This window comes from Cariama cristata, unplaced genomic scaffold, assembly GCF_000690535.1.
Source record: "Cariama cristata isolate BGI_N322 unplaced genomic scaffold, ASM69053v1 scaffold16222, whole genome shotgun sequence".
NCBI lineage: Eukaryota > Metazoa > Chordata > Aves > Cariamiformes > Cariamidae > Cariama > Cariama cristata.
Window position 1 is genome coordinate 1 of NW_009604550.1, and position 12,625 is coordinate 12,625.

At 36.2% G+C, this 12,625-nt stretch overlaps 1 protein-coding gene across 1 annotated transcript in view; it reads right to left on the bottom strand.

The window, feature by feature from the left end:
* Nucleotides 1-2,159: 2,159 nt before the first annotated feature.
* Nucleotides 2,160-12,625, bottom strand: part of TDRD9 (tudor domain containing 9) — a gene marked incomplete at its 3' end in the record, with an annotated part of 59,073 nt that continues 48,607 nt past the window's right edge. The window contains exons 21-27 of the mRNA XM_009695674.1: nt 12,267-12,383; nt 11,194-11,301; nt 7,979-8,079; nt 7,027-7,200; nt 5,630-5,741; nt 4,006-4,218; nt 2,160-2,249 (exon numbers count right to left, since the gene is read on the bottom strand). Coding sequence (XP_009693976.1) covers nt 2,160-2,249; nt 4,006-4,218; nt 5,630-5,741; nt 7,027-7,200; nt 7,979-8,079; nt 11,194-11,301; nt 12,267-12,383 — 915 coding nt within the window. The remainder of the gene's footprint in view (nt 2,250-4,005; nt 4,219-5,629; nt 5,742-7,026; nt 7,201-7,978; nt 8,080-11,193; nt 11,302-12,266; nt 12,384-12,625) is intronic.

Consider the following 12,625-nt stretch of genomic DNA (forward strand, 5'->3'; position numbering starts at 1 on the left):
AGAGCAACAAAGGTAGTGAAGGGTCTGGAGCGCAAGACTGATGGGGAGCGGCTGAGGGAGTTGGGGTTGTTTAGTCTGGAGAAAAGGAGGCTGAGGGGAGACCTTATCGCCCTCTACAACTATCTAAAAGGAGGTTGTAGCGAGGTGGGGGTTGGTCTCTTCTCCTTGGTAACTAGCGATAGGACAAGAGGAAACGGTCTCAAGTTGTGCCAGGGGAGGTTCAGGCTGGATATTAGAAAGAACTTCTTCACTGTTAGAGTTGTTAGGCATTGGAACAGGCTCCCTAGGGAGGTGGTGGTCTCACCATCCCTGGAGGTGTTCAAAAAACGTTCAGATGTGGTGCTTCAAGACATGGTTTAGTGAGCATGGCGGCATTGGGTATACGGTTGGACTTGATGAGCTTTGATGTCTCTTCCAACCATAATGATTCTATGAATATTGTACAGAGCTGCTAATGAATCAGAGCAAACAGAGCACAAATAAAATTAATTCGGCCACATCAAAATCTTAGGAGTGTAGAGGTGTCTCCTCTGGAAAAGACTTTACAATCCACAGTTCTTTTCAACTAAGCTAACAGAAAACTTGGCAAGACCACTGCAGCTATTCCGTCCCTGGCAGGCAAGAGTAATTAAGTTCTCATTTAACCCCTTTCCACAATCACTATCTGTAATTATGTCTTTGAATTAATTTACAACAGAAACCCTATTTTTTTCCTAGCCAGTCATTAAAAGATTAGGTCTGAAGTGGAAATACATTTCCCTTTAAGACACCTGAAGAAAACACAAAAAAGATGCTTCCTGCCAAAATCAATGCTACTTACTTTTTAAAATCAACTATAAAAGAACACAAATTTAACACTGTCAAGATCTAACATTAAGAAGAAATAAATTTAATAAAACCATACTTCTGCTTGTTCATTTCTCTTTTTCATCATTAAACGCTTCAGAGAATAGAGTCAGTATGATACACCTGTTTCAACTAGCTTAAAAATATCTGAATGAGGACTGAAAAGCTGAATTTCACTTGAAGTCTAGTTATTTTATTTGCAAATATAGCTCAAGATAATTACTTTTCTGAAAAAATAGCTATAAAGTCCCTCAGATTTGCATTACAGATCACTATTTAATTATCTAGAGAGTTCTGTCTGAAAAGGTCCAAGTAAAGCCAGTAGTTCAAAGAATAGCAAAGCAGCACTAAGCAAAAACAGACTTCTAGCTTTGCAAAATTTAAATCAGGTGTTTCCTATGTATTTGTCCTGTAACTAACAGTGTAGCAGAACAGGAGCTTTGATGGAGCAAAAATACTCTGCACAGTAACTGTACGCAAGATACTTGCCACAGCAGACTTGTGCCACGCAGACAAGAAGAGATACTATGCTGCCACTTAACTGCAGTAGGAGCAGCAAGGTTTAAGCAGAACAATAGATTAAACCAGTCATTGATAATTTCTCCTCTCTGGGCTGTTTTCTAGGCTCTATAAACCTCTGTCATTCGCCCAGAGGCTCTTTAGACTAAAGCAAAGTTGATCTACTGCTCAGACTGTTATGCCTGAGCTTTGCATATAAGCAGGCAATAGAGGAACCAGAACAACAGCTTCTAGGGAGAAGTTCTCCTTCTCATAGTACTGATGGACAGCAAAGAAACTGATAACCAAAAGCAACAAGCAGCAAAAGGCAGCTGTTAGAGCAATTTCCTCTCTCCTTCCGCTGTTCCTGTGATTACAGGTGGGAGAACGATCCCACTATGTTGTCCCCACAGAAACAGGACTAGTTCAAACATTAAGTTAAAAAACCCCAATGAATATAAACAATGTTTTTTATATTCAGTCAGGGAGCAAGGTCAGGTTTTGAGGTTTTTGGTTGTGGGTGGTTTTTTCTTTTCCCCCTCTAGCAAGTGCTCCTGAAAATACAAGGCTGGATAACATTTCTCTACAATTACAGTACAATTCAGCTACTCACAAGAATTACTGCTCTGTGCACACATATCTGTGGAAAACATTTATCCACCTATTAGTGAAGGTGATTTGTAGGTACTCCTATTAGCAAACTATATGTTACTTCATTATTTTTCTGAAAAGCATTATGACTTGAAGTACACTTACGTTTGCCAGACCAGACAAGAAAATACCTATTAAGCAGCAGCAAATAGAATCACCCTTACCTGGAAAGGAAGCTCTTGAAGACAGCTTGGAATCTCTTTTAATTTCTTTAAAGGCACTTTTGATCTATTGCCATAATCCACAAAAAAAACCTGGAAAAACAATCAAGACTATCTGCAGAGATTTTACAACACTAAAAGTGCTACTTTTAATGGCAAGGAAAGTGACAACTTAAGTTTAATAATTACAGTACAAAACAATCTTATCAAGTGAAATGGAAGTAAATTCAGAGTCTGGAAAACATGCAAATGAAGTAATGTCAAAAATAATAGGTCAAATTTTATCACGTTCATTATTTGATTCCTTGGCTTAAACATCCACTGGTAACACAAATAATCTGCTAAATTGACAAAAGGCAAGTTTCTCTGAAAGGCTCTAATTCTCTCCCTGCAATTAAATCTGTATAACCTTAGTTCTTAACAGTGAGTAATACTACCTAACAACTGCTTTTAGATAAGCAAATGCTAACACAGATCCTGTGACTGTTTACACATGCAAAAGTGAAAGTGATGAGATTAGCACTGTTATTCACTAGTTTTCCATGACTTTAAACAGATGACAATGTTCAGTATTAACTCTATGGTGGTGACACCCAGCTGTGTTAAGAAATCAAAGAAATTCAAAGGAGGAACGGGCTGTGCAAAAGCCAACCATATAAAAATAAAACACCTGTCATTAACTGCTGAAAATGAAAGTATTGGCCTGAAAACTGAACACCAATCTGGAACTGTGGCACTAATTTCCATTACTGATCTTGGCACAAATAACCAAAATGTTCTGACGAATTTGTTGATGATATAGAATGCAGCAACAAACACTGATGCAAAAAAGATCAGACTGAATGGACCTGAGAACTCAACAGGAATGGGGAAAACCAAATGGTATGAAGTAAAAGATCATATCCTTTGGAATTTTTAACAATTTCTATTATAAATGCTCCATTATTATTCATAAATTCTAATTAGCTGGAAATTACCGAGCAGACAGAACTGGGTATAAGATGACAAGAGACAGCTCATGCAAAAAAAACTGAAAAAGCAAACGCAGTATGCGTCACATTAAATATTTTTGAATGCAGAGGAGAAACACTGTGTTGGAAGAGGAATACTAGAATCATTGCATAAGCAAAGGCGGAACTGTAAGTAACAGAGTATGCATAATTCTGCTTCAGAAAACTGAGGTCAAAACAGAATAGAGGAGTGAGATGGAGACGAAGTGAACACAAAGACAATGTAGTATGTGAGATGAGAAAGTGCAGCTTGCTTCAATTATCAAAACAAAGTCCAGGAAGAAAGAGATAGACAAGAAACTTGGGGGGTGGGGGGAGGGAAGGAGGAAAAGAAGAAAACCTATGTAAACCAGGGGAAGAAACACTGGCAGCAGAACAAGCTTAGACGAATCAGCCATGAATGACTGAAAACTGCCAATACAGCCGGGCAAGAATCTTACTTTTCAGATGGATCTCAATATATTTATGAAGAGGAAGTGATGGGGCTGCTGCCAGCAACACAGCACTGGACTCTGATCTAGGCATTTCTCACCATATTTTCAAGGTCACTGGAGGTTTTAGTCTTTATTTTGCTGTTCTCCGCTTCAGCACTTTACTGTACCAACAATAGCCTCTCAATTTAATACTAAAATATTCCTGTGTTCTGAAAAAAACCTAATTCATCTATTCTGGCAACATTATATTAAGGTTTTATTCTAGTTCTAGTTCTGCGAATTTCTTTACTGGAATATTTATAACTATCATGAACATAGCGCTTTGTGAAGAAAAAAAAGCTAGCTCTGAGATTGTTAACCCAATTACAACCTACCAATTCAATATGACATAACATATTACTGTACCTCAGCAAAATCTCCACAAACATGCAGAATACGAGCTCTATAGTATCCTCTGTTTTCCAGAGAAGTGAATGGTGCCAGACAAACCAACTCTGGATGTGGAGACACTGGCAAATCCATCAGGTTCCGGTAGTTAATGTCAGCAGTTAGAGCCTGCAGTACAGTCCTGTTTTTTTCATCTATCCTGTAACCCCAGAAATGTCCAACTTCTACTATCTGAAAGTATAAATATTAGACAATATCAGATTTCATACTATTCTTCTACATAAAATACAAAACACATCTGAGCAAAATATACAACAGCATTCCTACTCCTGACACATAGAGGAATGCTCTCATACTGCAATAATGCAGTGAAGCATTTTTCTCTCATAATTAGATGTTATTTTGAAATGTTTATTTGCTGTGCATCTGCAATACACTTTTCATTTAAATAGACCCTGATATAAGCATTACTAAAATACAGAAAATTAAGAAAAGACTGCTTCCATTTTTCTAGACCAAATTAACATACAAAAAATACAGAGTATACAGCTGATTAGACATATAGGTATGGTGCACTCTTCTTATTAGTGAAAGAATATCAGTTAGCTACATCTATCAGCAAATCAGCATTGTTACTGTTATGATCAGCCATCCTTTAGGAAACCAAAAAGAAGACACTAGTATTTAAATCAAATTGAATAAAATAAGTCATCTTTTCAAATGGCTTACTAAACTCACATACCATTTCTAATCTTACATCAAATGCTTGCAATAAAAAGAGAATCTTTATTTACAATACATACAATCGTTGAAGCTGATGTATTAAACAGAAGTAGCATAGAGAGCTAAGTGATTGGAATGTGTCTGATCAAATCCATGAACATTTTTGATCCAAGAGACTTAGCTGAATAAAATAAATATTCTTTTCTGCATCTGCAAAACACATCACTACTATCAAGAGCTGGTTTAATACTTCAGCCTGTAATTTCAACTAGCTTAGTGGTTTTGATTTTTTATATTATTATTTCAGCAGCATATATATTGCTTGCTATTACTCAATTTGTTGAGAAAATGATAGTTAACACAAGATTTCAAAATTCTCAGCTTCAGAACTCAGAAATATTTATATATACATATAATTTTCCCCCAAACACACTATCTTTTATGCATGCAATATTTTTCTGAATGAGCATGCAGTACCATTAAATCATCTCATTTCTCACATCTACAGTTTCTGAAGAAAACTGCCAGTCAATAATAATTATGTAAATGGCTCAAATACCTACTGATTCTCATATCTATAGTGTACACAAATATTTTACCTCTCCTGTTAATCCTCTTTTACATAAATGTAAATGTTGGCTTCCAGCTAACATTTACTGCCAGTGAATCCCACAAATTTTGTCAAGTGCAAATAAATTTCAATGTTTGAAGTTTATTTGTGACATGCAAGTACTGTTTGACAAAGAACTACTAAAAATCAGACCAAGAATATTCTCCATACCTCTTACAGATACCTCTGGGCTAAAAACATTTTTAGTACCCATTCTTTCAATTTAAGCTTGTCAGATATTAATTTCTGCAAGGTTATCTAGGCACCAGTTATTAGATATGACCTACTTCAGACGTAGAACATTCCTACCTCTGTTATCTTGATGGACAGAAGACGATTTGGGATCATCTTTGACTGTTGCAAACTACCAAATGAGATTTCCACAGGCTCCACCATCTGCTTCTGACAGTCCACGTTTACTCTAAAAGGTTTATGGAATAAAGATCCTAAATACTTCGCTCACAAGAGAAATCTCAATAGTTCAAATTTTTTGCTTTCATTTGCTTCCCAAGGTGTCCCTAGGGCACATTTATGTACTTAATGACTTTTATTTAGAAATATATGAATTCAACTAGAATGTAAAACGACCACGCAGAACTAAAATACTACAGAGAAACTGTTCGAATTCCATTATGACCAAACACAGGAAGATACATACCAAGACATAACTGTGCCATCAATTTATTAGAAATCCAAAGAATTAAGGTTAAATAGTGAGGCTTTTTGCTATGGCATGCCTTCTAAGCCTGTTTTTTAAAAATAAATTGAGTACGCTGCAGCACAAAGATAAATTCAGGATATCTTTTTTTTAATATATATATAAAACTCCTTTTACTTGACAAAAGTTAAGAACTCTAAAAATCAGTCTTTCAGCGTAGGAGACTTCTTTCTTGAGTTCCTCAAAAATTAATTTTCACAAAGATTTTAAGTGCTGGTTTTGGGTATAGTGAAACTGCTAAAATGTTTTATTAAAAACTAAGTACAATCAACTCGAAGTGAAGTATTCACCTGTGCTTTAACCTTTCCAGTTCATTCCTGCCTTCCTATTTTAGATTTCTTATTTTAAAATATTAAAATGGCTGCAGACCAATCAGGAGCTAGGCAGATTATCATTTTAGCAATTTGCTTGTATGACCTGAAGCTGAGAATCACAGGCAGCATATAATAACAATGAAACCCACGTGCGAGATTTTCCTAGCAAAAGCAAGCGCAGACCAAAATGACTTACTACATGGCATTCCTCATCAGTATTTTTTATTACGCCTCCCCACCTTACGTTGTTACATTTCCCCCCAGTTTCTGTTATACTCCTCCTCCCTCCCTTTCTTTCATGTCCCTAAACGCCACTCCTTATTTATTTCTTATTTATTTTGTTTCTAGCAATCCTTACACTGTCTCTAGCATGAACAGAAATTACTGTGTACATCCACATTACCATGCCAAAAGCAAATGGACTAGAACCTTAAAAAAAAAAGTATACTTGGGAGTTCTCTTAAACAATAAAACACCTTTAACTATAAAGAAATATTTAAGACAATCATGTCATTTCTAGTCCTGCAAAAATATTCTGCTTATATGAAGTTTACACATCTGTTTTTAGAACCTAACACGTCCTCCTTGGTGACACTTCCAAGGAAATTCCCACTGAATCCAGCAAACCTCGTTTCACTGCAAAGAAACACATTTTCCATATGCAATACAACTACCTTAGAGATTCCACACTTGCAGCTGTCACATCTTGCAATTGCCTTTTGATATCATCTGGATAATGAACGTTCAGATTAAGAGGAATTTTCAGCTGTGACATCTTGAGTGACAGGTACACTGCAGGAAGAATCTTAAAGCCCTCCATTGGGTTACGGGAGAACTCCACGAAAGCCCTGTTCAAAAAAAAAAAAAAATCAAAGCAAAAAAACACCCTACCAAATAAAATTGCAATAAATACTTGATAAGGAATTAAAACCCAACAAAAAACCCCACAAAAGCCATTTCTTCTCCCTATCTTTATCTTAGCAGGCCAGCAAACAGTAAAAAGTAGGTTCCTCATAGGCTTTGTCTACTGCTTTTATGCACCATAAAACCTTATCATGAAGTTTATAAGAAAACTTTCTAAAATTCTCACAAGCACATACCAAATTTACTGAGCATATTTAACACAAATACAAAGGATGTGAAAATATCTGAGTAAGAGAAGAATTAAAGATTGGAAAAAGGCATAAGAAGGGCTATGAATGAATTCAACTTTGGGCAGTTGTGGTTGAAAGTTAGCCAGACAATTCCTAAAACAGCCAGTCACATGCATTTTGTGCAAGGCCATCTGACTGTATACTGAATTTAGCTCATTTGTACAAGTCAGAAATAAATACAGGCAGATCAGCTGCAGTTAAAGTCCACTGTTAGACAACAGAAGAGATAAAATAGAAGGCAGTCTCTAACTCAGCCAGTTTATCTAATGTTATTCCAACCAATGCATATCAAACTTCAAAACCAACTTACTTACTCTAGCCAATACATTAAAAATAAATTACTGATTCCAAAGAGATGAGAAGAAATAAACAAACTCATTTTGCCAGTGCACCATTGAAAAAGAAAGAAATTGATTACTAGATTCACAACCAAGATCATGAGAAAAGCAGCATACTTATATTTTATACTTACTTTGATCCATCATAGGCAATAGATTTTACCTGCCCACACTGTCTGAACAGTGACTGCAACTGTCTGTGGTATAGATAACCATAGGGAGGAATGTTCTTCAGCTGTTAAGAAAAAAAAGTTAAATTTGGATACATTCAATTATTTTAATGCATTAAGTTCACCTAAATAGTTAGCTTCCTCCTTCACTTGAGCTGCAATAGTGACATACAATCTAAATCCCCAAAAATTCAAAAAATGCTATATACTAAATTAAAAAATTTCAAAAGACAACAAAAATCAAGAGTTTTGCTGCTAATGCTGCCATACTGCCTTAAACCAGTAGATAAATGTTTTCTTTCTGTAACTATAAATGAACTAGCTTCACTTGTAATGATATATCATTTCTTTGATAATTTTTCCTAGAAGCTGTCTACTATCCCTTTTCATCCTTGTAACAGAAAAGCAATGGCTTGCTATGCTTCCCTGTCCAGCATTGGGAACGACATCCTAGGCAGTGTGCATAGCCTGGGAAACAGGAGGAGTTACAGCTCTGCATGTCCCAGCAAAACTACCACAGATTAAATTACTGAGGCATGGTGGGACAGCTTGCTCAATTGGAGAGCACTTATGGATGGATACGTGCTTCTTAGGGACGACAGCAAAAAGCAACCTCCTTGTCTTCCCTGTGTGGAGGAGTAGCTCAAACGTAAGGTGCTCTTACATGGAGCAGACAATTGGACAACCCAGCTCTTGTGGGTCAGGATAAGAGAAGAGATCAGTAAGGGTAACGCTGAGGTGGGAATTTGTAACAGAGCATCAGTCAGGATGACTCAGATAATCTTTAGGCAACTTGCAGAGGTCTCCAGATCACAGACACTGCATCTTAGAGGGAGACAATAAGCTCCCTGATAACCTGCTAGAAGGGCAGGAGACAAGCTCCTAGATTTCTGAAGGGTGTTGAAAGTAACTTCGTAAGCTAAACAGGGCTCTTCTGGATCTATTATTAGCGAACAACGTAGAACTTGTTATGGAAGCGATAATCAACAGCAGCCTTGACCAGAGCAACCACAAAAGAGGGGAGCTCAAGATCCTGAGGAGAATGAGGGAAACAATTAGCAGAATACACATCCAGAAGTCTAGGACAGCACAGTTTGATTTATCCAGGGAACTGGTAGGTGGGATCCTGTCAGAAGTTGCAGAATCTCCATCCTGAGAGCTTTTTCCAAACCCAAGTGGATGAAGGTCTAAGCAACATGGTCTGAATTCACTGTTAATCCTGCTTTGACCCTATCACCGACTGGATAAGTTCATGAGGTCTATTCCAAACTGAATTATTAAACAATTTTGGTTTTCTTGGATTTTAATTCTACAACAATACAAATTGATGAAGTTACTGCAGTCGCATCACCTTTTCAAAGGCATTCTGTTAAGTATAACATTCTAGTTAAATATATCAGATTGTATAATGTTAAGTAAAGTGGATTCTATAGATGGTATATAGTTAAGTACAACAGATTATGACTTTAACATGTATGACCAAGGCAACAAGATAAATAGTCACGCATTTCACAAATTCTGTGAGCTAAACTAGCCTGAAAATTAACTCTACAAAGCAATAGATAAGCTTTCTCCTACTTTAACACCTTGCTTACTCAGGAGGCACATGAGATCTAACATAAGAAAAGGGCATGTGCAGTCAAAAGCAAAGCAAGACTCCAGCTGAACTCATTTAGATCTGTTTAAGGCTGAGGGTTCACAACTACTAATACACTACTGTAGCCAGATATCCATTTCTCTATCTTTTTCTTATTCAATCATCTCTCACAGGAGATCTTGCCTTAATACAGAATCACAGAACTCCTAACTAGCAAGTTCAAACTTCTGGAGTTTGAACTATTTTTCAAGGGCTATACCACTATCTATTCTTCTCTTTGGTTGTTACAGTCTTAGACAGGAAAGAACAGATTATTTTCAAGGCATACGAAGATGTTTTTGAAGTTACAGTACCAAGATCAGCTGCTGATCAAAACCATGGTCTAGGTCAGACTGCAGAAACTGCCTCAAGGCAAGATGATTTAGAGAGACCAGAGAGCGGGAGGAAAAATAACCTTTTCTATCTTTGGCACACACCATTAAGAGCATCATACTGCTGTAAGAAGAGCCTCTCAAATTGAGAGCTTGAGAAACTTGCAGCACTTGTGCCCAAGAAGATCACTTAACCCGATGAAGACACAGCAGGTGTCTTCAAGGTAACAAGCAGTCAACATACGAGCAGATCAAGAGCCACATACATTAAAAGTAAATAGTTCCTTAAATCTAACAGTTTAATCTTAATCAATGTTGCTGTGGCAAGACTAATCTTGTCTTTATTCCACAAGACAGTCTAGTCTGGCATTTTGCTTTAATATCCTTAAACAATATGTTAAAAACTTCAAAAACATACATAAATGTGTTTGTGCACACATATTGCCATGCCAGCATCTCCTTCAGTATAGAACTAGCCTCTTCTCTTGGGTAAATAGTAAAGCATGAAAAAATTCCTTGTCACCAAGTTTTTATGAGTTTCTCTCCTAACTTTTTATCTAACTATTTTCTCTTGTGCCAGTACAAGTCTATTCTTTGAGGCTCACTGGTGTGTAAGTTTGTTTTCTTTAAGCATCGGTCATGGTTATATTACAGTGTTATACCTAGTTCAGATACATCAAACATTTTCCTAGCTTAGTTTTGTATACCAGTTTGTGAATCAACACAGCCATTTCAAACTTGCACTTACTCAATGAGATAAAAAAAACTTTCTAAAAGAAGATAAAAAGAAAGCAGAGTGCAAGACCTGAGTAACCTTAAAGCAACATGCATGTATGCCATGCACTATCAAGTAGGAGATTAAAAAAAAACAAAACGATCAAGTTGCAACAACACACTTCATAAATACTCATTAAAAGTACCCTTGATAGTCCTGTTCTAGTTTTATGGAAGTCATTTGCCTGTGCAAGACTAGCAATCAAATGCTTAGAGACAGTTCTCAGTAGGAATTCTTCTGAAATTGCCCACCCACACAATGTTTATTACATTGAAAGAAAGGGAGATGGGAGAGAAGACAACTTACCAAGTGAGGATCAGAGTAGATAATTATTTCTGTCCTTGCCCAAGACAAAGCAAAGCTTGAAAATACTGCCCAAACACTACATATTTTTATTACTTGATTCTTTTTTAAGTCATTCACCTTCTTAACATACCATTACAGTGGTTTTCGGATCTTTGCCAGCAAAGTCTCTCACCGCAATTTCTTCATCACATTTTCCAAAAGTAAAGTAGTTTGGATAGAAAGCACCAGCTATTACAACCTGAAATCAAGAGAATATTTTGTAAAACACAACAGATTATACTCAGTTTCTTGAAAAGAGATACACTAGCAACATAAAGAGATACCAACAGATCTTCATAAGAAGATTTTTTTTTTCCTGTTTCTTTCCAGGAATTACTGTAATTGCAGACTACACATTAACTCATGCAAATCCTTAAAAACATACATTCATGAAAAGAGGTCAACTTCTGGAACAATTTTACAACATTTTAATATTTTTATATACAGACCTGCTCTATGAAAACTGTAACTGAGTTCAAGAAGAGCCTAAATTTTAAATAAATTCACATAAAATAGCTACATAAAAATTGTTCAGTCTTCATGTCGCGTTTTACAGTATTTAACAATTCAGCTCTGAGAAGTTCACTGCTTACACAGTTAAACCAATTGCCACTCAAATAACAAATAAGTCCGTGAAAATGAAATCATTACTAATCAGTCCAAATAAGACAAGAAATTAATTGGAAATTTGACAAAGTTACAATAGCTGAAAGACATCTAATTCCACTCCCCGCCCCCAACTAACCAAGCCAGTGTTGGTCCAAATAGAGCACTCAAAACAAGTGAAAATATCATTTTCAAAACGGTTAGTTCTTAGCCTTCTAACACAAACCATCCTTCTTTAGGGTATTTTTGACTTTAACAAAGATTACTTTAGGTACACAGTTAATTCACCTCAGTATGACTTGGTTTTATTTTGATCACCTGTCAGAAGTGAAGGGACAGGCAGAGGATCAACTCAGTGTGAATTCTGAACAATTAAAAGTAACATTAGTTGTCCTTCTAAGTTGTCGAAAAGAATTACTTTTTTTTTTTCCACCTGCAGTCTCAACATCTACAGAGAATTTTGAAACATGAGCGTAATACTAGTTCATCAGTACTAGAAAACCCAGTTATAAATTTTGTAAATAATGGCTCTCCCCTGAAGAGTCAATAAAGTATTACCTGCAAAATGAAGCGTTGTTTGTATACACATTCCTGATCCATAGCAGATGGCTGAGCATTAACACACATATTGAATGCTCCAACTCGCTCTTTCAAGTTGTGAAATAAGTCTGCCACCTGAAATTTGAATTTTAAGTTAGATATTAAACAGATCAAAACTATCCACAAATTAAAATAAAGTCTGTTAGTAAAAGTCTAAGCGGGCAAACTCCCTTTCCTTTTTAGGTCACTAGTATACATTTCACCTAATATACTGCATAGCATCTCTGCTTTGGAAAATAATTTCACTACTGTGACTCAAGCAGTTTTCTTGACATCTCTTTATAAAGTAGAATTTTGTAATCGTAAAGCATGTATGA